The sequence below is a fragment of the Mesocricetus auratus genome, unplaced genomic scaffold (genome assembly GCF_017639785.1).
Source record: "Mesocricetus auratus isolate SY011 unplaced genomic scaffold, BCM_Maur_2.0 Super-Scaffold_100033, whole genome shotgun sequence".
NCBI lineage: Eukaryota > Metazoa > Chordata > Mammalia > Rodentia > Cricetidae > Mesocricetus > Mesocricetus auratus.
Genome location: NW_024429213.1, coordinates 5,022,585 through 5,048,800, shown reverse-complemented (window position 1 = coordinate 5,048,800; position 26,216 = coordinate 5,022,585). Strand labels below are relative to the sequence as shown.

General features: G+C 40.0%; 1 protein-coding gene across 2 annotated transcripts in view; it reads right to left on the bottom strand.

The window, feature by feature from the left end:
* The window catches only part of Efhc2 (EF-hand domain containing 2), a 157,025-nt gene extending 131,760 nt beyond the window's left edge, over positions 1-25,265 (bottom strand). The window contains exons 1-2 of one of the 2 annotated variants that reach the window (XM_040733737.1): positions 25,123-25,265; positions 5,666-5,854 (exon numbers count right to left, since the gene is read on the bottom strand). In XM_040733737.1, the coding sequence (XP_040589671.1) occupies positions 5,666-5,854; positions 25,123-25,164 (231 nt within the window). In that variant the 5' untranslated portion in view covers positions 25,165-25,265. Of the gene's footprint in view, positions 1-5,665; positions 5,855-7,335; positions 7,445-25,122 lie in introns of those variants that run through there. The other variant, XM_021233242.1, reaches the window with a different exon arrangement.
* Between the last annotated feature and the right edge of the window lie 951 nt (positions 25,266-26,216).

Here is a 26,216-nt window from a genome sequence, read left to right as displayed (position 1 = left end):
GTACATGTACATGTACCTGCACACAAAGAAAATCAAGGTGATCCAAGAGACTGAATTATTTTTATATTGTGCAAAGTCGAATGATTCCTAAAACACTATATAATTAGTTCACTATAGACTCAAGGTCAATTAATGTGAAGTTATTAAAATTCCAATTCAGTGGCCAGTAGTTTTAATTATAATTATGTTTTAATAAATGGAAAATATTACTTTTAAATGCATGTATACCCCTCTAAGATCAACCTTTATCCTGGCACTTTCTATAATAGAATCATTTATGAAATAGCAAACAAATTATGCTAACTAGATGCCTTTGAAAAATGAAAAAAATGAGAGCATAATTGTAGAGTCTATGTAAATGGTGCTTAACATCCAGATAAAAGTCATAAAAATATTTAGTCATCTACACACTTCTAAATATTTTGACTTTTTAGAAAAGTAACTAACCATAAGATTAATATAATAGTAGCCAATCATCACATATCACAAACTGCTAAATACCAAATCTCAGACTGATGTAATTAAAACCCTAGGCCCAGTTCTAGGATGAACAAGTGTCCTAGGTGGCCAGAGGCAAAAAGCTCTTAGAGATCATCTGGTCAAGCCCCAAATTACATGAAGTCAAGGCAACTGATGCTCAGAGAGGTAAAGTGGCTAAGATACAGCCACACAGATAGTTAAGGATCGGCAACACTAGAACTAGCACCTCCAACACGCAATCTCAGATCCTAGCTTCTACTGCACTTCTTGTGAATGTATTATTCCTTATTTGCACATTGACTACAATTATCTGTTTCCTCTTAGTGAAGGTACTGTGGCCATAGCTGGGAACCATTAAGAGTGCATGATGCATTTTGTGGTTTGGACAACATTTCTCTGTTTGTTTCTGTTTCTAGTACTGGGGATTGAACCTAGGCTAGGGTCTCACTCATGCTAGAAAAGTATTCTACTACTGAGCTATAGCCCTAGCCTTGGTTTTTGTTTCTTTGTTTTTGTTTTCTGTTTTCTCTTTTTTTTTCATTTTGAGACAGGGTCTCAGGAAGTTGCCCAAGGTAGCCTTGAACTCACTCAATTTCCCTAAGGCCTTCCTGCCTTAGCCACCTGAGTGGCTGGGATTGCATGTCCAAGCCACCAAGCATAGCTGTGTTCATGTTGTGTTCCAACATGACTCTGGAATGATCTTTTAGCTTTGCCTATGATAGCCTTCTTTTCCTTTGCTGAGGTCAAGACATCAACAGCCTTTTCAGAGGTTGGAAATAGCAAGCAAAGTTGTTTTAGTCGCTTGCATCAATCACCACCGTGCTAAGAATTTCAAGCAAGCAAGACTTTCTCAACAGGAGCATGACTGGCGTTTTAGATGGAGTGATTCTATGCAGTACAGGGTTGCCCGCTTCACATGGCAAAGATATGCAATGTTCCTTTGACACCCAGCTAATCACTGGTAGCAGACCTCCCAGTAAATACTAGTCCGTGACCGAGGCAGTTGAAAACATTAAAATTACTGTCCAAAAATCCTGGTGAACAAAATAAGGAAACACTAAAGATGGGGGGAAGTATCAATACTGCCAAGCCTTTCACCCCAGGCTTAGTGTGGATGGCACGGCACAGTTACTCATCCTATCATTTTTTAAAGTTACTTTGTAAATCATGACATTTTGTACTAACTTTTAAAACCATTATAACAAATATTATCAAGCATGATTGCTAAATTTGAGGCTTCCCTTAAATGGAGACCCTAAGACAAGTACCTCTCTCACCTTGCCCTAGTCCAACCTTACTCCTCAAGCTTTGTGGAAAACTGGAATAACTCTACCACATTTCCATATGCCTGTATAAGTTGACAGCTTCTGAGACAGAAGCTGATTTTTCTCAAATAAGAAGTCTACAGACAGACAGTCTGGGCCTGAATTGGTATCTCTATGATGCCAAAAGGGATGCTGGGCCCATTTATCTCTACTGGATTCAGAATATGGCTACCAGAACTGAAGAGTTATGTACTAATTACAGACAAGAAAATAAAGGGTGAAGAGCTGGAAAATCACACCAGCTGAGCCCGACTCCTTTCATTAGAAAAACAACTGTCCCAGGAGCCCACCCGATAAAGCTTCACGCATATTATTAGCAGGAAGCATAATGTATACCATTAACTGGAAGTGAGTCGCATAGCCAACGCTAGCTACAAGAAACCTGAGAGGTGAAGAGTTTTAAATAGGCACGCTTTCAGTCTGAATAAAACTGATATAGTACACCTGTAAAAAAGTTAAGTGCAAATGAACGAAGGCTGACTGACAAGATGTGCTCACTGCAGAGAGCATGCAGGATAACACATACTGGCTCTTTTGGGTGACTGCAAATATAACTTTCTCTACTAGTCAGGTGATGGTTATCTAACCAGAGTATTTGAATGGTCACTTTTAGAAACACAGATATAAACTGTAAAATTCTCCTAGGCTGGGGCTGTCAAAAGTGGAGCCTGAAACAGGGTAGGCATACATGATTTTTCTTGAGAGAAACTTGTAAGGAAAGGCTAGAAGCAGCAAAGGAAAGGGAAATAAAGCAAGCAAGCATGCATTCACAGATCAGGCTAAACCCTGGCCAGATGGACAAGGGAGCCTGCATCCCTGCACAGAGTTGCCTCACCTTGAGGGCAGGAAGCAGAGCTCCTTGGCTTTGGTTAATCTTGTCAGCTCCTAGAGAAGGGCCCCATCCTTTCATGTCGGGGTGCTTCAACTTCCATCAGTCAGGGACAAACCTCCAGAGAGGATTGATTACAAGTGTGAGCTGCCTAGGAGAGCAGTCACCGCAGCTAGGAAATGGGAACATACCCCTAATGTGGAACTGGGTGCGCTTAATAACATTTACTACGATACTCATTTGAATACGATCTCCAAAGAATTGCCTTCATTTTTATTTTGTATTACTTGAGAGTATACTTTACATACGTCCTTGGGATTAGCAGTACTGGAAAAGCTGGCAATAAGTTGCAAGTGCCTCATTTGAAGAAAACAAATGATTAACAGGTGTTGACTTGTTTTGCAGCCCCACTAATGGAGGAAGCACTTTATGATTTGCTCTGAGTATTAACTGGAATCTGCTGTGTCGCTCACAATCTTGTCAGGGCACATTAATATCTCATAGTCTTAGGGTTTCATTTAAAGCTCAATGAATATTTAATTGATGTTGACCAACAAAATAAGCAAAGGAATTATGTTGCATTTAGTCAGATCTGAAATGAGCAAGCTCTTCATTTTCTCAAGCAGACTGAGGCTAATATAATTCACCTTCATGAAATATGCTACATAATTTTATAAGTACTTGCAGGGTTGCAAAATCTTCTTGAAAGGCAAATATTAAATAGTGAGGAGAAAACTATGAAATAAAATTAATTTTCAAAGTTAAATGCAAGAGAATGGTATAGGCTATATTACTTTTTTCCATAGTGAATTAAAAATATCAACAACCTCTTTTTGATTTAAGAAGTAAAAATAGAATCTTTTCTTTGGCCCTTGCAAATTAAATATTCTATAAGGTACAGAATCACAGGAATCCATGCATAATTGCTTCAAGTCAGTCAGCCCAGAAATTGTTTGAGTTCTAAGTCCAACACAGAACCACACATGGAAAAATAATTTTTTAAAGTAATATTGACCCATGTTGAAAATGGAGCAGCTTTCCCAGAGAAGAAGCCTCCTTGAGCTGTGTTAGATCTCTTAAGTGTTAGAACTAGGATTTAACCAATGTACCATATCACAGATGACTTGGGGATGTGTCACTTCTACCATATTTCAGGATATTGTCAACCCACCCATGCAAAAAACGTACTAAAAAATAATCACTTGCTAAATTGAGCTTATTTTGATTTGAATTCTTTTCTTTTTAATTTACAAGGCCTATAATAACATAACAGGTTCTTCTTAGAGAACAAAGCATGAAGTTGTAATTCAGGAGTGATGTAAATATGGCACATCCATATGCTGCCCTACAGAAAAGAATTGCTCGCCTTGAGATTCTTTCCTTTGATCTTTGTCTCTGCTGTAGACACTAAAAGGTTGGGGGTGTGGTCAGTGGCAGAGTGCTTACCTAACAACTTTGAGAGCCTAGGATCAATCCCCAGTATTAGAGTGAGAGAGAGAAAAATAGAAGACATAGAACTGCACCCCGTTTCCAAATACTGGGTGTATCTCTGTGTATATTCTTTGTAAATATATACCTTAAAATTCATAAGTCAGATGCATATGTAATATCATCACTCAGAATACAGAGGCAGGAAGATTAGGAGTACAAAGCCAGCCTTGGCCATATAAATGTGTTCGAGGCCATCTAAAACTACATGAGACCCCCATCTCAAAGAAAATTTCAGACTCTTGCCTAATAACTGCACCTCTTCCGTTTGTATCAACAATTCTTATCATCCCACACTACAGTACTTAGGGATAGATAACCATAACCAGTGTGCAGCAAAAGAAAGAAAGTCTTTTTTTTTTCAATTTTTATTTAATGCCACATTTAGAACATACAAAAGTAGTTAATGGCAATTCATGCGGCAAAAGTGACACAGCAACCTGACTCTTACTATCTATAGAAAGACAGAGAAGAGGTAAGCATTGGTAAGTATTAGTTGGGAAAGATAAACATTTGATACCTTGCAACAAAAACACCCTGTCTGAAACAACAGAACAACAATAATTTTTCTTTGTTTAGGATAGGTGTCTGTGTGTGTGTGTGTGTGTGTGTGTGTGTGTGTGTGTGTGTGTGTGTGTGTGTAAGGCTAGGCAGGAAGTAGCCTTGATTAAAGGATACAAAATTGAAGATGAATGGAAAAGAGTAAGTCCCAAAGATGTATCACATGGTCCATGGAGAATAGATTTTAAGCACTTAGTTGGGCATGGTGGCTCACACCTCTGATCCAGCACATTGGAGGTAAAGGCAGGCCAACCTGGCCTACATGGTGTTCAAGGCCAACCTAGTCTACATAGTTAGTTCTAGGCCAGTCAGGACTACATAGTAATACTATCTTTAGAACCAAAACAAACAAACAAACAAAAAACAAAAACAACTCACTCCAGGAAATCATGAAGTAATACACATGTTAATTTGCTTGACTTAGCCATTTGAAATGTGCACATATTTCAAAAACACATGGTTTACACCCTGAAAACATAATCATTCCTTTGTATCTGCAGAGAATTTGTTCCAGGGGTTCGAAAGGATGTTGGAGTCCATTAACATAATGTAATATTGGCATAAAACCTCCACATAGTCTCTAGTATTCGAACTTATCTCTGGATGACATGTGATATATAGTACAATGTAATGCTATGTAAATAGTTGCCACAAGAGACTGGATAGAGGATAACATGCAACAAAAAGTCTATACATATTCAGCACAGATGTACCCCACACCAAATATTTTGATTGCTGGTTGAATCCATGTCTATGGGTCCTGATGGCACAGAGGGCCAACTGCACACATTTCTATTTGTCAATTTACAAGAAAATAAATTGGGAGAAATACTATGCACAAAGGAAGTATGTGTAAAAGCCAAAAGTAAAAACAACCTTAATATCTATATACATATATATGTGTGTTTATATATGTTAAAATGCTTATTCTCTCACAGCTACATGTAAAACTTGAATGTCTCTTCAGTGTCATGTGACTTACCTGTTTATCAAAAGCTACCCAGGATGGTACATCGGCTCCATCTCCTTTTGGAAATACAGTGTTTTTGGGCTTTATCTTTTGCCCAGGTAGCAGATCTCCACCTATTCCAGGCTTCTCCTCACTCACCAGCATCATGACATTGTTACAAAAGCCCCAGTGTTGGGATTTATGGAACTTCTCCTTTCCCATCTGTGAGTACAAAAGACAATAATTTTAAAAAGTGGCCAGTTGTTTCTGATTTTTCTTACAGTAAAGGCTTTTCCAACAAATACATTTCCCCTCCTTAGTTTTCCCATCACAAAATGCACATGATGTGTTAAGTGCTGTGAGCAATCTCTATCCATAAAGTTGTGTCACATTTTAAATTCGGTTTATTTTAACTAATTTAAGACTTTGAAAAGCAATAAGAATAAAGCTAATAATCCATGTTATTTACAATATTTCAAAATAAAGATTAATGCAAGTGAACATTTAGCACACTGGTTTGCTAGTTAGCCTATTTCCTTACTTGTAAAGAATGCAAAGCAGGAAAAAAAAAGTATTGACTTCAGAGAAGAAAGCCACTGCTTTTCACAGAAGCCTAAGCATTACAGTCACCAAAACAGAAAACAAAATCCTGTCCTCATCAACATTAGCATAATGGAAAATAAATTCTTCACAATTCTCCTAATTGTGAGACCTTGCCTCCCACCGTTTTTTGATGATGTAAACAAAGAGAAGCCACAAGTAAAGCCAGGTGTTGAGAAGGATGAAGGCCAGATTCAATCCACAAGTGTTGCTGCTGACAAAGGCAAGGACAACCAATGAAAACACAGAGGTAGTATCTCCTAGCAAGGTGAAAATTATGTGTATCCCATGTCCTGATGAAGCCTCTCCTGAGAGTTTCTTGCCTATAAGCACCAGGGGCTGGATAGAAGATGCCCTTCAATGTTATAAAAATGATAAAAGGCAATTGTCTCAGTGCCTGCCAATTGTAAAAAGATACCTCAACTGTGTTTGCTTTATATTTAAAAGTCTACAATAACACGTGTATTGATATAGTCAAGTGTTAAAATGGCTGGCACGCGCATATAAGAGCATGCTGACTCCCGAGTAGCTGCATCTCCAAAAAGTCCCACCCTGATATGAGTGATGCCTCATGGAAGCTGCATCACTGGAGTGGAGTCCTTCCCACAGTCAACCTTAATTTCCTGAACACCCAATACTCTAGTATTTCCCAAGACCACATGCAAGTGAGGCAGGATTATATGCATCCATAGAAAGCAAGGAGGCTGGAGTGGTTGGAATCTCAGGTGCAGGTACACATTTATGGAAGCGTGTTGTCCAGACCAACCTGAAATTCCTGGATTCAAGACATCCTCTTGCCTCAGTTGTTCAGGGAGCAAGGATAGAGGTGTGTTCCACCATACAGATTACATGACAATTTTTTTATCCTGGTGCTATGGTTTATCTACTTAATACATTATTGCTACAGATCTAGGAAGTCCAAAAACTTTGAGTGATACATTAAATGGCTGCCCAAACTAAAATTTGATCTGGGTAAACCAATCAGGGAGGAGCCATTAAAGATTTCCCAAAGGTTTCCGGCTGTCCTAGTTTTCTTCCTTTTCCTATAATAAAATACTCTGGCTAAATGCAACCAAGAGGAGGAAAGGGTTTATTTGACTTACATTTCTAGGTTGCAGCCCACATGAGGAAAGTTAGGACAGGAACTCAAGCAGGAACGTGAAGGAATAAGCCATAAACATGGCTTGCTGACTTGCTCAGTCCTTGACTCATGTTTAGCTAGCTTTCCAATTAAAGCCCAGGTGCTGCCCACAGTAGGCTGGGCTCTCCCATATCAATTAAGGCGATCAAGATAATCCCTCACAGATGTGCCAATTTGCCAAGCTAATCTACAAAGTCCCTCAATTGTAACTTCTTTTGCAGTGATTCTAATCTGTGTCAAGTTGACAGTCAAAGCTAAGACAGAGGGGAAGATGATGTAACACATCTGAAGACAGATTGGTAGGATGGACTCAAAAGCAGATGATCATCTGACGATGGCAGATTTGTAAAAGATGAAGCTATCATGTTGGTTATATGAAGCTCTTGAGGCAGATTAAATCCTAGCATGTCTGCCTGAACTAAAATGTCTTCCTCACAAGCTGGGGTGTCTCAGTCTCGGTAGCAGCATGTCTGCCTTGTGCATAAGGCTGGGGGTTCTATTCCCCAAACTACAAAAAACTTTAAAAAATATAGTGGTACTTAGATTTCCCAGGGTTAACTAATAGTCACCTAACTGAATTTAAGGTTCACTCAACAGAACTTCATACCTGAGACTACAGACCTACAAGAGAACCTGCTATTGCCACCTCACTAAACCAGTATAATTTCTAACTATTCTAAATACTTATTCTTATATTCATATCCCTCATCAATGAAACTTCTTTGTGCAGCAGACAGGGATTACAGAAAACCACAACTGGTCAAAATGCACAGATCGACTGATCATTTACACTTAAGGCTCAGGCAACATCAAGGAAGAATGGGCAGAAGGATTAAGAGCAAGAGAACCAGGACATCTGCTTCAAGATAGAATCTTCTTTATAAACAAAAAAGACATGAAGTGGGGGAGGGAGGGAGGGAGGGAAGGAGGGAGGGAGGGAGGTGAATCTCAGAGGAGTTGGTAGAGGAGTTAGTGGTTAATGTAATCAAGATATTTTGTATGAAATCCTCAAAGAATAACAATATATTATTAAAGTTGTTTTAAAATTTAAAAATCCCTGCACTTCAGAAAATTGGGACTAGCTCTACCACAAGACCCAGTTATACAACTCTTGGGCATATACATAAAGGATTCTCAATTATACCACAAGGACACTTGCTCAACTATGTTCACAGCAGCTTTATGTGTAATAGCCAGAATCTGGAAACAACCTAGATGCCTCTCATCTAAAGAATGGATAGTGAAAATGTGGTACATTTGCACAGCTATTAAAAACAATGACATCAGGAAATCTGAAGGCAAATGAATGGAACTATCCTGAAATTATCCTGAGTGAGGTAACCCAGGCACAGAAAGAGAGACATGCTATGTACTCACTTTCAGGTGGCTATTAGCTGTAAAAAAGGATAACCATGCTGTAATGCACAGACCCAGAGAGACTAGGTAACAAGAAGGGCTCAAGGGGGAATGCATGGATCTCCCTGGGAAGGTGAAATAGAAGCAATCTCCTGGGTATGAGTGGGTGAGTGGGAATAGGAACATGAGGGATCTGGTTGGGGGTGGATGAAGAAAGAGAATAAAGAAAGAGATGACTGGAAAGGGGGGTGGCATTTCGGAGTCGAGTAGAAACCTGGTGCAAGGAAAACTCTCAGGAATCTACACGGATGACCCCAGGTAAGACGCCTAGCAATAGTAGATAAATAGCCTGAACTGGCCATCTCCTTGACTAGGACACCAGGCCAACCACATAATCTTCGACATACAATCTGTCCTGCCCATGGGATGTGCTGGGGTTAAGGATGACACAGATTGTGGGAGTGGCTAACAAATGACTAGTTCAGCCTCAGACCCACACCACAAAATTGAACCCACCCAGGCCTGACACTGCCTGAAGTGTCAGGTCGCAGAGGCTGGATGGCCCAGAGACCCAGGATAGAACCAAACATGATTGGCAAAAAATTCTATGTAATGATACATAATATTCTGCTATACTCATAGATTGGCTTAATATTCTGCTATACTCATTGATTGGCTCCCAGCCCAACTGTCATCAGAGAGGCTTCATCCATCAACTGATGGAAGCAGATGCAGAGACCCACAACTAAACACTAGGTGGAGCTCCTGGAATCCTACAGAAGAAGGGGAGGATGGATTGTAGAAACACCAGGGAGTGTCAAAGACACCACAATAAACCCCACCGAAACAACTAATCTGTGCTCACAGGAGCTCACACAGTCTGAAATGACAACCAGGGAGCCTGCATAGGCCCTCTACATAAGTGACAGCTGTGTAGCTTGGTCTACTTGTGAGACTCCTAACAGTGGGAGCAGAGGCTATCTCTGACTCTTTAGCTGGCTTCTGGGAATCTAGTCTTCACACTGGGTTGGCTGCCTTGCCCAACTTGAACACAAGGGGAAGTGCTTAGTCTTTCTTCGATTTATGCCATGTTTTGTTGATATTCATGGTAGGCCTGCCGTTTTCTGAACAGAAACAGGGAGGAGCAGATGCGGGGGCGTGAAGAGGGAGGTGGCAGGGAGGAAATGGGAGGAGAGGAGGGAGAGCAAATAATAAATAAACTTAATTTTTAAAAGGCACCATTAAAAAATCCCTGCACACAAACATTGAGGTCCTATTTCCAAGTATGGTGACAGCGATTTCCATTCTATCTTCTCCTTTTCTGTAAAGGAAAAGTCTCACTTTGACAGCACAACACTGACTTCATTGTGGGCTTCTGAAATACTTCACAACTACAACAACAAAAGCAGGCCCTAGACTCAGCATCAAAATCTTCTTTTCTTACTATGATCTTCCCCTTTCATCAAGTGGATCTGAAAGATTCAGCTTTATTGGGACTCAAATGGCAGAGTTGTTAAGTATATACTGGATATGTTGGACTGCATATAGCTTTATTTTCAATCCTGAAGGTGAACTGCATAATGCCAAAGTTTGGCAATCCCTCACTCCCTGGGACAAATGCTACAGAAATAGGTCAGTTAAAGAAGCTAAGAGAAAATGGGCATGGTATGACACACCCGAAATGCCAGCATTTGGGAGGCTAGCGTTTGACACCATCCTGAGCTACATGGCAAATTCCAGATCAACCTGGGTCACAGAGGGAGACCCTGTTATAATAAAGAAAAAACCCAAAGGATAAAAAGGGGTTTGAACCCTTAGAAGCTGTGTTATGCCATGTACGTGTCAGCATAACTAAGGTTCTGGGAAAGATGGGAATGAGGATGCTGAGAAGACAATGTCCAGAAGATGGATTAAGTGGTGAAAATCCACACAGCTGAGGAAGCAAGAGTGGTTACAGATAATTAGCAGTTTCCACACTCAGGCCCTAACTGCCCCTCCTCAAATTATGGGTTCCTTTGTGTCTCTGGTGCAGGGCTAACAGCTTTAACCTCTCCCTCCTGTGAATTCCTATGTGCATAGCATCCCTGAGGCCCATAAACATACCCGAGTGTTAGACATCACAGACAGGCAAAACCTCCTCTGACCAAGAATCTTCCTTCTGTCACAATTCTTCACACCCTCCCACCTTCCACCTTCAAGTATCCCAAATAGCAATCTGCCCTCACCAACAGTGCTTTCTCCCACCATTCCCTCCTGTACTCAAGATTTCCATGCTCTTTATCTCCCTGTTTGGCCTTACCTTGCCAGACACCACACAAATCTAGCTTTATACAAGCCTAGGGAGCCCAAACTGAACATACAAGGTGAAAATCATAACTAGGGGCTGGTGGTATGGCTTAGAGGGTAAAGGTGCTTGCCACCAAGCCTGAAGACTTGAGTTCAATCCCTGGGACTTGCATGGTTAAAGTAGAGAACTGACTACTGCAAGTTGTTCTGACTTCCAGACATGTGCCATGGCATTCATATGCCCCCTGTAAGTAAGTAAATAAACAAACAAATAAATAATAAAGTTGTGAGCTCCACTAAATGAGCTTCAGAAGTTATGAGCCAAAATAAACATGCCTACCCTCTTATTAGGTATAGCCACAGCCATACAAAAGTACTACACTGCATTATTATGACAGTACAGGCGAGCGGTGATGGTGGCCCAATGTTGATGCCTGAAATTAGAGAGCATGAAAATGTAGAACATAAAAGGTTTGTGGATAGATTAAATATGGGGTATAGAAAAATGGGACACATGGCTAATAACTTCAGATAGAGCTTCACATACTGGGATATGAAACAGAGCTCAAATGTCACACATGAATCCAGAATTCTATTTTCTTTGTTCTTGTTAAGTTTGAGACAAACATGTAAACATGTTGATTAATAGATGATGGTATGTATGACTCTGAAGTCTAGAGAAGAGTTTAAAGCTAGATATAGAAATATGACAATGACAGCTGGTGACTAGTGTTTAAAGCAATATAATACTGAATTGAGTGATCATGCAATAACGAAATTTAAGACAGAACTTTGAAGTTTAAAATATCCCCATGTTACAATTCAGGAAGATGCTATAGAATTAGCAAAGAAGACAGAAAAGGACTATCTGGCAAAACAGGAAGAAACCTGGAGGTTTCAGTACCATGGAAACTGTAAATAAGGCACTTGAAGGAGGACATGATTAATTGGGTTAAATGCCAATGATAAACCAAGTAAAGATGAGCCTTGAGACTTCATCCTGAATTTGTCAACAAAGAGACAGCCATAACCCTGATCAGACTGCTTTTGGCCGAGTCCTTCATCTACGTTTCCAGTTCATTTTATAAGACAGGAACTCTCACTAAACCTAGAGCTCACCAACTAGCTAGACAGGCTTGGTCAGAAAATCAGATACCTTCCTTTCTCTACATCCTCAGCACTGGGATTACAGACATGCAGGCTTCTGGGGATTTGAACTCATATCCTCGTGTTGCTATGGCAAGCACTTTACCAACTAAGCCATCTCCTCAGCACCGGTTCTCATAGTCTTTGGTGCCTTGTTGAAGAAAAGGAGCAACTCCTTTGTTAACAGCACTGGAGTCCAACTGTCATTTTTGCTTTTGACAACTGCTTCTGACATTTTGACAAAATGACTCATATGATCTTGAAAGGAGGAGATGGGTCAAGTAACAGAATCTAGAGTTTATTCCTTAAAAGTTTGGCAGGTATGAGAAGACAGTTCTCTAGAATCCCTTCTACAGCATCCAGTTATATAAAGGTGGGGAGAGAAAATACTTAGTATTTCTGGGGCTGGATTTAGCACAGGGATGTAGCTCTTGCCTAACAATCACTAGGCCCTGTTGGAATCCCCAGGCTGCAAAATAACTACACTTTGTAATAAATATGGATGACAGTTTTCTAGAACCTGTGCGTTTGTGTGTACAAAAGCACAGTTAGGAGACATGCCACCATTCATGCCATAGCCAGCACACATGTCTGACAACAACCTTTGGGAACAGGTTCTCTCTACTATGTGTGTCATAGGGAATCAAACAGCAGCTTACCCACTAAGCCATCTTGCTCCAACAACATCTTTGTAAAACTACGCATTGTTTGAAGATAGGATCTCCCTATCTTTCTAGACTGGCCTAGAATTCAGGATCTGTCTGGCCCCATAAATACTGGGATTATAGGCTTGAGACACTACATGACAGCATCTAATTAATTTCTGATGTAGAATTATCTAAAAACTATTAGGCTTAATTATACCTGCCTGATCATATTCTGGACCGGTTTGCTTGTGTTCCAAGATTTTCCCCTGCCTTATATCATATTTATTTTAGAAATTCATTTTCTTTTTCCCTCATACTTTTAAGAAGTCATTCCACAAATATTTTGAATCACCCAGAGAAAATAACAACAAACTTGTCTTGGGTAGAGTAGAATGTTAGTGCTCAGGACCATAAGAGTGGGGAAGCTATAGTTACTTATTAATAAACCCATATCACTGGAGAAGTAAGCCCAAACATGAAAATAAAAAGCATGTCAAAAAATCCTCCAATATTCATAAGCCAATTTTCCTCTCTTTGTAAACCTAACAGAAAAATGCATATGCGATCCTTAGCTGTCAACTCAATATAGCAATAAAACTGTTTTATATAGTTAATAATGCATTTCAATCAGGAAAGTAAAAACCAAAATTTAAGTCAAGATCCAGAGAGACATATGACATCTTCCTCCATGTACTTATTTTTTCTCTAAATAATTCAACTCAATAAAGAGAATAATTCCAAAGCTTTCTCCTAAAGTCGGTTAAAATCAAAGGTTCAATGTAGTTGATTAGTGCCTCCACCTCTAAATTCCTTTTCCGTGACAATCTCCATTTAAAAACTCCTCCCAAATGGGCACAACGAACTTGTTTACTTAGCATTGCTCTGAGAAGTTTGAGATTCTAAAATGGGTTTTTGCTGCCTTGACCCAAGGACCTCATGCATGCTAGGCAAGCGCTCCATCCCTGAGCTGTGTGCCCAGCCATCATTTTAACACAGTAAGATTATTATGTGATCTGAATGATGATTTCCTTTACATTTTGGACAAAATAAGAAAGACAGAAAAAATCTTAACAAAGATAAATTTGGAGTATTCCCTGACCATGACATTAAACTTTGCTAAGTAGTAATGGCAATAAAAATAGTACTGCAATGAAAGATGAAAGGACACAGGCCAACAGAACAGAAAGAAGTGCCCAGAAGACCTACACACCAATGCTCAAATGAATTTTTACAAAGATGCAAAAGCAATTTAGGCCTTTTTACCAATGGTTCTGGGCAATTGAGCATCCATTGGCCAAAAATAATTAACCAGGACCTAAACCTTATACAAAAATTAACTAATTTATGTATAATTTAATGAATCATAAACATTAATTAAAAATGTAAAACTATTAGAAAAAGGAGAGATTTTTAGGGTGTAGGACTGAGCAGAGTGTACTTAGTATAGGCAGGCCAGTGAGCTGGGTCAAGTGCTTGCTACCAAGCGTGATGAACTGAATTCAATCTCCAGTATCCACATGGTAAAAGGAGAGAAATTATTTGATTCCCATAAGTTGTCTTTTGACCTCCATGCATGCTCACACTCATATATGCATATGTGCATGCACACACACACGATAAATAAATAAATAAAAATGTTCAAAGTCTTTAAAAGCACAGTCCATAAAAAGAAAAAGTAATGAGTTTGGCCTCATTAAACTGAGAAATTTGGGAGCTGGGGGTGCAGTTCATTAATAAAACACTTGCCTAACACGCATAAGGTCCTGAATTCCATCCAAAGTACAACAAAATTAATTAATTAAAGGTAGAATTTGGAACTTCTGCCCTTCAAAACACAGTGTTAACTGGGTTTGAAAAGACAAGCTGTAGACTGAGAAAAGATATGCACAAACTACATCTCACCCAAAGAATTAGTATCTAAAGTATATAAAGAATTCTCAAAACTCAACAGTCAAAAAATATCCACCTAGAAATGAACAAAACATAAGATGATATTTTACAAAGGTAGAGCTACAAATGGCCAAGAAGTACGTGCAAACGCGTTCAACTCATTAACCACCAGAACAATGCCAATTAAACCCAGGCTGAGATGTCACCCCATGTGTCCTAGTTTGCTTTCTGTTGCTGTGATAAACATTCTGACCAAAGTAACTTGGGTGAGAAAGGACTTATTTGGCTTACATGTCCCAATCATAGTCCATCACAAAGGGGAGACAGTAGGAGCTCATGGCAGGAACCTGGAGGCAGGAACTAAAGTGGAGGGCATAGAGGAAGGCTGCTTACCGACTTGCTCCCCATGGCTTGCTCAGCTTCTTGTATTTTTGTTTTTTGTTTGTTTTTCAATACAACCCAGGGATGACACTCCTCACAGTGGGCTGGGCCTTCCCCACATCAATCATTAATCAAAAAAAATCCCACAAACTTGCCTACATGCCCATCTGCTGGCCATATGTCTCAATTTTAGTTACCTCTTCTTAGATGGCACAGGATAGTGTCAAGTTGACAAAAAACAAAAACAAAAGAAATTATATCATCAGTAATAATATGCCTATAGAACAGCTAAAGTAAATGGCAACACTAATTGTTAATCTGGTTATGGGGGAAACAGATCACATACACATTTCCATTGGACATGTAACATAGTATCTGATCTCAAAAATGGTTTGACAGTATTGTTATAAAGTGAATAATTATTATATGGCCCAACAATTGTATATTTGGTTAGTTAGCCCAGAGAAATGAACTTAACATTCACAGGCGCCAGTGAGATGGTTCAGTGGGTAAAAACATTTGCCACCAAGCCTGAGAACCTGACTTGGATTCCCAGGACTCACATGGTGAAAGGAGAGAATCAACTCCTTAAAGTTGTCCTCTAACAACATGTGTGCTGTGGCATGAGTGTACGCACACACTCATACATACACAAGAAATACATATTTTTATTTGTGCAAATTTTTTGCCTGCATGTATGTCTGTGTGAGGTTGTCAGATCTTGGAGTTAGACAGTTGTGAGCTGCCATGTGGATGCTGGGAATTAAACCTGGGTTCTCTGGGAAAACAGACAGTGCTCTTAACTGCTGAGCCATCTCTCCAGTCCCCACAATAAATATTTTTAAAAACATGTTTACACAAACCTCTGTACAAAAATATTCATAGAAGCTTTATTCCTAATATCTAAAAGCTAAAACTACTCCATGTACCCTTCAACAGGAAAGTGATAAAAGAAATTACGATGCATATACAGAATACTACTCAATAAGAGTCAACTTGGATAAACCTCCAAACTTAAAAAAAAAAAACTAGAGTGAGATCAGCAGATGGTATCAATGTTGGCTTGCCGGCTGGGATATAATATCATCATTTTGCAGGATGTTATCATTGGAGGAAACCAGGCAAAGGGCACTTACAACCTCTATGTTTTATTTCTTATATGGCTCTACCTAGAAACCTACAATTATTTCAGGAAAAATTTCATCACATACAAAGAAGATGCGGGACTGTTGGCATGACTCAGAGGTTAAGAGCACCTGCTGCTCTTGCAAAGGGCCCAGGTACAGTTCTAGGCATCCCTTCCTTTGAGACACCAGTCATAGCATTAGAAAGGCAGCAACGAATCTGGCTTTCAACTTGTCAAGTCAGCCACTTTGTGATATTAGAGTTGCCAGGTCAAAATTGAACATGCTGGAACCAAAGTAAGGAGGGAATGAAAATGCTTACCTCTCACTTGGCCCTGCTTTTGGCAGTCTTCCCATCCTTTTTTTGATAGATTCTTTTATAACTTATTTATTCTTTTAAATTTTTATTCAAACCACAGTTCTCCTTCCCACTCCTCCTGCCAACCCCCCCACCCTGCCCATTCCCAGTCCACTTATCCTCACGAATATGGGCTCTCATGAGGAGTCAACAAAGTCTGACTCAATAGGGTGAGACAGGGCCAAGCCCCTCTCCCATGCATTAAGGCTGAGGATGGCATCCCACCATAGGGAATGGGCTCCAACAAGCTAGCTCATGTGCCATGTTCGTATCTTGGTCCTATTCCCAGGAACCCCACTGATATTCCAAGCTTCACAACTGTCTCCCACATATGGAGGGCCTCCTCATTTGGTCCCCTGGAGTGTCTACTGTTGTCAGTCTAGAGTTCATGAGTTTCCAAGACCTTGGTTTAGCCTTCTCTGTAGGGCTGGAGAGATGGTCAGCCATTAAAGGCTAGGCTCACAACCAAAAATAGAATAGTCTTCCCATCCTTAAGACCCTGTATCTGGCCTTTCTGCAGCTGTAGTGCACACCCAGGAGAGGGAAAGGGAAATGTTTTGAATTTGTGCTAGGGAAACTCCGGAATTCCACCATGGGAAAACTTCTCCCCAGGACTCCCCACTGAGTATACATAAAAGGTATGTGCTGCTCCTAGAAAATATGAAACAAGACACCAAGAAGAAGGAAATAAATGTCCCTCACCATCCCACAAACACTATACTTTGAGTCACAACTTGCATAGTAACATCCTGATGCTTTCCTGGCCTCTTGGTCTAAGCCAGGCTTCCCAAGAGCCATTGTCCTGGTTGGTTTTTTGGCCACTTAAGCTAGAGTCAACTGAAAATGAGGAGCATCAGTAGGTCATTTTGTTGATTAATGGTTGATGGGGCAGGGCCCAGCACTTGGTGGTGCCACCCCTGGGGCAGGTGGTCCTGTATGATATAAGAAAGCAGGTTGAGCAAGCCATGGGGTTAGGTTCCTGTCCTGACCTCCCTTCTGAAGAACTGTAAGCTGCAAGGTAATATAAACCTTTTCCTCTCCAAGTTGCTTATTGTCATGTTGTTTACAAAAGCAGAAGAGCAACTAAGGCAGCCATATAGCCTATTTAAGCAACACAGGCATATGACTTTTCTCTTCCCTCTCTATTCACTGCTGCCCAAATAAGCATTATTTTATTCCCTATCACCAGTGGATGACAACAGTGAGATGCTCACTCCTGACATGATCTTTTCAAGCTCTGTTTGTCCCTGTCTAGTTTTTAACCACAGTCACTGAAGGCAGAGAGGGATAATGGACAATTGGCTATTCAGAACCTGCCCTGTATAAGGAAAGCACTGAGAGGTAATCCAAAGAGTGGTTGATCACAGTTGCTGCATCAGCTGACAACTTACCACATCATCACAGGTGAACAACCCCAATTTAAACACAGAGTCCTAGGCCAGAAGCCCAAATCCAACGGTGCCATCACATCAGCTCCAAATTCTTGCTCCCAAGGAGCAAACAAAAGTAATGATGAGAATGCCAGAAAGGATTGAAATCAAAATAGCTATTTGGGAGAATGTTCTAGTTTCCTTTTTGTTGCTGTCATAAAACAACCTGGAGGGTGGGGAAGTCACTTAGGGGAGGAAAGAAGTTTATTGGTTTATAATTGTACATTACAGCCCATCACTGCACAAAAGTCACAGAGGTAAAAATTGGAGACAGCTGACCACATCAAATCTATGGCCAAGAGCACAGAAATAAATGTACCTATGCCAATGTACCCTAGATGGCAGGGCTATGAAGTACAAAATGCAATGTGATCGGTTACATGTTTGATATGTAAATAAAAATGTAGGAAAAGGGACTCTCGTTTCTGGAGTTCAAATTAACATTTGGGAATATCAACAGGATATTATGTAATTTTCAAAGTATGAGGAGATGCTTCAAGAGGTGGCCAAGACCTGGCGTGGTAGCACTCATTCCAGTGCTGGGTAGGCTGAGACAGGAGGATCAGCAGTTCAATGTCAGTTTGGGCTAAATAGTAAGTACAAGGTAAACCTGGGACACATAGAGAGCCTGTCTCAAAACAAACAAACAAAAATAACAAGAAAAAGAAAGGCGAATTAGACCAAAATGATAAAATGAAAGTAGCTACTGGGAGCAAAGTGACATAATTCTTTAAATCAGAACCATCCTGTAAAGGGCCAGGGAGAAAGCTCAATGGGTAAAGTGCTTCTTGTAAAATCGTAAGGACCTGAGTTCAAATCCAAGGCACCCATGTACAAAGCTGGGTTCTGCAGTGTGTGCCTGTAATCCTACTTGCTAGGAAGGCAGAGACAAGAAGATCCCTCAGCCTTGCTAGCTAGCCACTCTAGCCCAAGCAGTGAACTCCTGGTTCGATGAGTAAACCTACCTAAAAACAATGAGAAGGAGAAGTTTTGAGGAAAATACCCAATGTTGGCCTTTGGCCTTCATGCACCATGTGCATGCACACTCAAAGACAAACACAACACACAAACATATACACATATACACTCACAAAATAAATAACTTAAAAATTAAAAAACACATCCTGTACCATGGCATCATAGACTCCTGCCGTTTCATCTTCCCAGCAATGTCCTGCCACCAACTCCATCTAATGACTATTTATAATCATGCTTATCAGCTTTCTGTTACAACATCAAGTATTGAGATAATCAACTTGTAAGAACAAAAAGCTTACATTCTTAGATGTTGCTGTCTATGGGTGCCCGTGATGATGCCAAAAAACATGACAGGGGCATGTGAAGAAAATTGTTCATCTTGTGGCAGCCAGGAAGCAAGGAGATGAGGAAAAAGAGGCAGGGGTTCAATATCCCCAAGGGGCATATACCCCCAGTGACCTAACTTTTGTCCACTAGGCCTCATCCCTTTAAGATACCACCACCTCTGTGTAGCACCATGGACTGGGTACCAAACCTTTTTTTTTTAAACACATGTGCCTTTGGAGGACATTTATCCAAACCATTGTAGTAGCTTTATTTTATATTATAAACTATCATCAAATTAACCCACTCAAAATGAGCAATTCAATGTGCTTTGCTAAAATGAGAGTTGTGCATCACCATGAGAATCTAATTTTAGGATACTTTCCATCATCCTCAAAGGAAATCTCAATAACAGCCAGTCCTCATTAGCCTTCTTACCCCACATGGCCTTAGGTAAACACTCATCTACTTGTTCCTCCTACACATCAGCCCACCCACATTTTACGCAAACAGGATCATATAATACAGCATCTTTTGTATATTGTTCTCTAATGGTTCAGCTATGCTGTAACATATATGAGTACTTCCTTTCTTTTAATGACTAGCACCAGGCATGATAGTACATGCCTGTAATCCTAACAAAAGGATTGCAAATTTGGGGTCAGCCTGGCTTACAAACTGAGAGTGAGGGTACCTGAGCTACACTGAGACCCTGTCTCTAAAATCCAAGTTTTAAAAAAAAGTAAAATTATTTGATTTTGTGTAGAAACCACATTTTCATTTTCTAACAACCATTGTCAACCAATCAGTTGACAGCCATTTAGGTTATTTCTATTTTTAGCCATTACAAAAGATGCTGAACCGGAGAAATTGCTTATGTGAGCTTCGTTTAGCATATACAAAGACTGAAGGCCAATCTGAAGCACCAAAATAATCATAATCATAATCATAAACTTTATAAAAGGATGAACAAATCTTTCATAAACTCTTTATGTGTATGTTCTTCCTTGGGTAGATACTGTGTCATGCGGTGAATTTATGTCCTTGCCAACATTTATTATTTGTTACAGCCACTCCATTGTCTGAAATGGTATCTTATTGTGGTTTTATTAATTTGCATGCCTCTACTAAGTAAAGCTATTGAGCATCTTTTCACATACATATTTGCTATTTCTATATTCTCATTAGAGAAATGTTATTCTAACAATTTCCCTATTTTAATTGGATTATTGTCTCAGTTGAGGATTCTTTATATATATTCTCATTCTAAGTCACTTAGTAGATATGTGACTTGAGAATATTTTCCCCATACTATGTGATAGCCTCATTTTCAGTTTTCTGATAGCCTCTTTTGAAGCAAAACTTTGCTGATGTATTATAGAATTATTTGTATTAGCAAAAGGCTGAAAATACTAAATTGATGGAGTGAATAAACTATTATCAAGTGCATACAATGCTGTAGCTCTATAGCTGTGAAAAGCAATGAGGGCTACATATCCTATTAAGTCATATCCTTTTTACTACTTTTAAAAAATTTCACATGCATTGGTATCCGTGTGAGCGTGTCGCATCCTCTGGAACTGGAGTTACAGACAGTTGTGAGCTGCCCTGTGGGTGCTGGGAATTGAACCTGGGTCCTCTGGAAAAGCAGTAACCACTCTTAACCACTCTTAACCACTAAACCATCTCTCCAGCCCCTTAAGTGGCTTTCAAGACATGCCATTAAAATGAAATAAAGATTTCAGGGAATAAGCGGAGGTTATTCTCTATCTAATAAAGAGAAAGAAGTAAATACTTTTAAGAAATTATTGTTTTAAAAACAGACTGGAGGGAAGATAAAGTCAAAAAAGAGAGAGAGGAAAAAAAGAAAAGAAGAGGTGAGGAAAGAGAGAGAAGTCATTTTTTTAAGTTTTTATATAGAGACAGGAAGCAAAGCTGTGAGGTCATGAGCCCTGTCTGATTATGTAAATTTGACTTTAAAAACAGGCAATGTTTTTATAATATAATGAGACAACAAAATAAGAATCCGAAGCACAATGAAAATAATGAAGCTAACTGGGCATGGACATGGTGACAAAACTCTACTCATAGTAATTATTTAAGTGAAATTGAAATCTAGTAATTTAGAGGATTTGTTTATTAGGGGCAATTAACTAGGCTCAAGCCATAACATTGCCAAATTCTACATGCCCCAAGTATGTAGCATTACTACATATTTACTCACCTTCGCTCAATCACTATAAATTATTCACCTAGTAATTTGAGAATACATTCCTAGAGAAGGATATCCTTAAAACAGAGAAAGCTACAAAGAACTCTTTGAAAACCTAATAATGTCATCGTTATTCATGTCAGCAATTCTAAGGATATATACTTATGGCAAGACTAGCAAGTAACTAATTGTTGACAATGTAAGTAAACTATGAATATAAAATCAAAGAAGTTAAAGTAAAACCCTAAGACCCTAAATTTGCACTGAAAATACCAGTTTGGTGCTGGGCGGTGGTGGCACATGCCTTTAATTTCAGCACTTGGGAGGCAGAGGCACGTGGATCTCTGTGAGTTGGAGAACAGCCTGGTCTACAAAGCTAGTTCCAGGACAGGTAGGGCTGTTAGAGAAAGCCTGTCTTGGAAAAACAAACAAAAATTACCAGTTTGAATGCATCTTGTATTTTTGTTTTTAAAAGATATGCATATTTCCTAACCTTGTGTTAAGAGCAATAAAATTTAAGCTACTGATTGGGAGAAAATATTAAGCCTACATAGCAATATAGGATATTTATTTAACAACAACAACAACAATATCTCAAAGGTAAAGTAAGAATCAGATTAAAACAAGTAAAAGACTAATGGACATCTTCCAAAGGAGATTGCAAATGGTTAAAAGTATATCAACATCTCAAACATTAGGGAAATTAGAATTAAAATGATATACTACATGTCTATTAAAATGGCTAAAATCCAAAACATTGACAACGTCAAATGCTCTGAATAACTTCAATTCTTATTCATTACTGCAGCCAATGAAAAATGGAAAATGGGCCACCAAACACAGGCCTCTCAATGTGCTAGGGAAATGGAGGTGGGAGAATCAGTAGTTCAATGTGCCACCACTCATAAGAAATGACCATTTTGCTGCATTTTTTTGAGACAGGTTCTCTCTGTAGCCCTGGCTGTTCTCAAAATCACTAGGTAGACCAGGCTGGCCTGGAACTCATTATGTAGACCAGGCTGGCCTCAAACTCACAGAGATCTGCCTGTCTCTGCCTCTGGGTGCAGGGATTAAAGGCATGTAAAAATGAATGTTCAGCTTCTCTAGGGAGTCAGGGAAGTCCAGATTAAAACAACAAAATGTCTATATGGTGAGATCTTATTCAGCCTAGACACAAGGGTGTGGGCGTGGAGAGGTGCCTTGGTCCTGCCTCAACTAGATGATAGGACAGACTTAGTAGACTTCCTATGGGAGGAGGCCTTACGCCCTCCATGGAGCAGATGGGAGGAGGGGGGAGTGGAGGGAGTGGGAGGAAAGGAGGGAGGGGAAACAGGGATTGAAATGTAAAAAGTAAATTAATAAAAAAAGAGAGATAAAAACAACAAAAGTGGGGTGGAGTAGACTGGAGAGGGATGGCTCAGTAGTTAAGAGTGCTTGCTGCTCTTCCAGAAGACCCAAGTTTGGTTCCCAGAAGACCCAAGTTTGATTCCCAGAAGCCACAACTCACAATTCCCCTTTAACCCCTGCTCAAGGGTATCTGATGTCCTCTTCTGCCTTCTACAGACACAGGAACACACATGATAAACAAACATGTGAATATATAAATAAAATTTTTAAATATATCTTTAATACTGTAAAGAATTGCAGAACACCCAGTGACCAAAATATGTAAAATTTAAAAAACTAAGCAATACAAACATTTAAAAGTAAAAATGAATAAATAAACATGTAGGTGGAAATGAAAGTTATCATTTTGCATAGTCCACTAAAGTTCAATATCAGTGCCATAAAATCCAGCAATCATACTGAAAGAATGAACAAGAGAATCATAGCAGGAGTATTGGTAAAAAGCCCCAAAGAAGCTATCTATCAAGAGTACAATGTACAGAGGAATCTACATACATGACATATTCATACAATGTAATATTATCCACATGGACAAATATCACAAACATAATGCTGAACTAAAAAAGTCACAAAGCAAGAAGTACAGGACATTTCCACACATAAAAAGTTTAAAAGCAAGCCAAAAGTCAAAAATAAATCTTATTTTATCATCTTTTTATAGTGACAAAAGTCAAAATAGTGGTTACATTTGGAGAAAGGTGAAAGGGTTAAAGGGAAAAAATGGCCATAGAGTTCCACATAAAACACCAGATGCTCAGTTAAATTTGAATCCAAAACAAGTAATACTTTAGTATAAATAGGTCCCAGGCAATATTCAGAACATCTATTTTTACCTGCTAAAAATGGCAACCGTAGTCAAGGGGAATGCTTTTAGAGTAGTGGTAATATTCCATTTCTTGATGTTCATTTCATGGTCATCCATTGTGCATTTTCCTGCACATGTGTTATTCTTCCCAATAAAAAAGTTTTTAAAAAAGCAAAGTACACTCAGTACTATGCTGCTGATTTTAAAATATCTCATCCAAACACTTTTTCCCTTCCCACCCTTAATCACTGCATGTGAGAGCTGAGATCCTTCTGCAGGCAGTGGGCATCAGTAATCAGAAGCATAGCAGAGCCAAAAGCTGTAGGCTCTGCTTACATTTTTTATTAAAATTACTTTTGCACAGCATGCTTCTTTATTTCTGGAATCTTTTTTCATGCCCTCCTTCTTGGAGCCTTTCTTCTTTGGCTGACTTAATCTTACCAAAGAGCAATGCCATGCTTCAGAGGCCAGCCCCTAGCTTACATCAGCCAAGAAATGAAATTCACAAAGCAGTATTTGAAGTTGAACTGAATAACTGACGTGCGGGGTTAAAAAAATCAATCTCAGATGGAAAATCTACAAATAATACTGGTACTCTAGGGCCAGCACCTCAGATACAGACACTGCTCCGAAGCTGTAGTCAATTCAATGCGCTGAATGCTTTGTAAACTTAGATCAGAGGTTTACAAACACCTTGAGTTGCTCCATGTGAATTCCTTCCCACCAGTTTTTATTATCTTCTAAAGACAAAGACAAACCCAAGTAAAGGGCAGTAACTCCAAGAGAACAAAAGCCTGTCTTGTTTTCCTCCTGTCAGCTACATTGCTACTTATTGCTGAGTTCTTTGGAGTTCTAGGGGGTTGTGATGTTTTGGGAGGATGGTGTGTGTGTATTCTTTTATCTTCTACTCCAGATTTAGGTGCCTGTCTTCATAGTGTGACACTAAACTTCATAAGCAGATTGAAGGCTTCCCTATCTGCCATGTCTACTGCTGGGTTTCTATTTAATAATAAAGTTTATGGCTTTTCATCCAACTGCCTGAAGGAAAACTAGCACCACCATGAAGACCAGCTCTGGGCCTCAATTTCCTCAACTGTGAATGGAAACTAAAATCGTGTCTAATTCAAACAGCTGTTGGGAATACCCGAGGTGATTAAAGCACAGCACTGGGCACACATCACTGTCACCAGCTACTTTGGACGGTCCTGCTACCTGTCCTTAGATGTCATCTAAGAAAAACATTGAGAAAGGGGGGAGGAGCACGAAGTTTGGTTTGAGGTGTACTCGGCACACAAGGGTAAATGGAAGGAACTAGCTCTCCGATAGGGTCTAGGGAGAGGAACACTCCTGGATCCTGTCTGAACCCCAGGATCTGGCCAGGACCTCGGGCGTCCTGCCTACTCACATTGCGGTTAAAGCTGTTGCCAGGCAGAAGCGGCAGAGTCATGCCTGTCAGCGTCCGATGAGGATCGAGGATCCCACCAAAGAGAGATGGACAGGCAGTGGCCTCAACGGCCGCTTGTTTGACTCCTGCGTTACCTGGCGACCGGAGGTAGCGTCACGGAGGGAGGCGGGGCTAGGATAGGTGGGGCTTGGGGCGGGGCTTTGGACGGAGCCAAGTCCTGGGAGGGGGGTGGGGCAAAGAAGAGTCAGGGGCGGGGCCGAGCCCTCAGAGCCCCTCCTGTTTCCCCATCTCCCTGCCCAGCCCACCGGCACAAGCAGCCTGATCACTGGCCGCCCACACATTGAGCTGCTGGGTTTCCGCCCACGTGGCTTTTGCGCTCATGTCGTCCCGTGACCTTCAGCTCACAAATTCTTGCCACAGCATTGTTTGCCATTTTGTTTTTAAATTTAGTTAAAATGCCCAGAAATGTACAGAAATATGACAGATGCCTTTGAGCTCACAGAGCTGTGTTGCATTTGTAGCAACCTTTATTTTGTAATTAAAACTTTCGAGATAAATCTAAAATCATTCACAACCTACAGGGAAACCCATTCCAACGGTAACCATGGCCTTCAATCCTTCTTCTCAATCCGTTCATATACTAAGCATGGAAAAAATAAGGTCCAATCACCAGTGGCCAGGAACAGGGTCAGTTGGCATAAAATGAGACTAACCCGGCATGATGCCTCACACCAATAATCCTAGCACTCAGGAGACAAAGATGAAAGACATGATTATCTGAGTTCTAAGCCAACCTGGGCAACACTGTGAGATTATGTCCAAAAATCAAAAGCAAATAAAAAAATCAAGACTGTTCCACCATGCTCCCAGACACCCTAGAAGGAAAATCTACAGTTAATTGCCCACAGCTCTGCTATATTTATTGCTTCCTCTGCTACTTCTGTTGAGACCCCTACCCCCAATTATGGCTTTCCTTATTCCCTTCCTTGGACATGATGGTGGCAACACTCATGCTTACAGAGCCTTCATTTGTGAAATTCAAATTACTGTCTTCTGGAAGATGCCTTGCTTTCCTCTTCTGGGCATCCAACTCC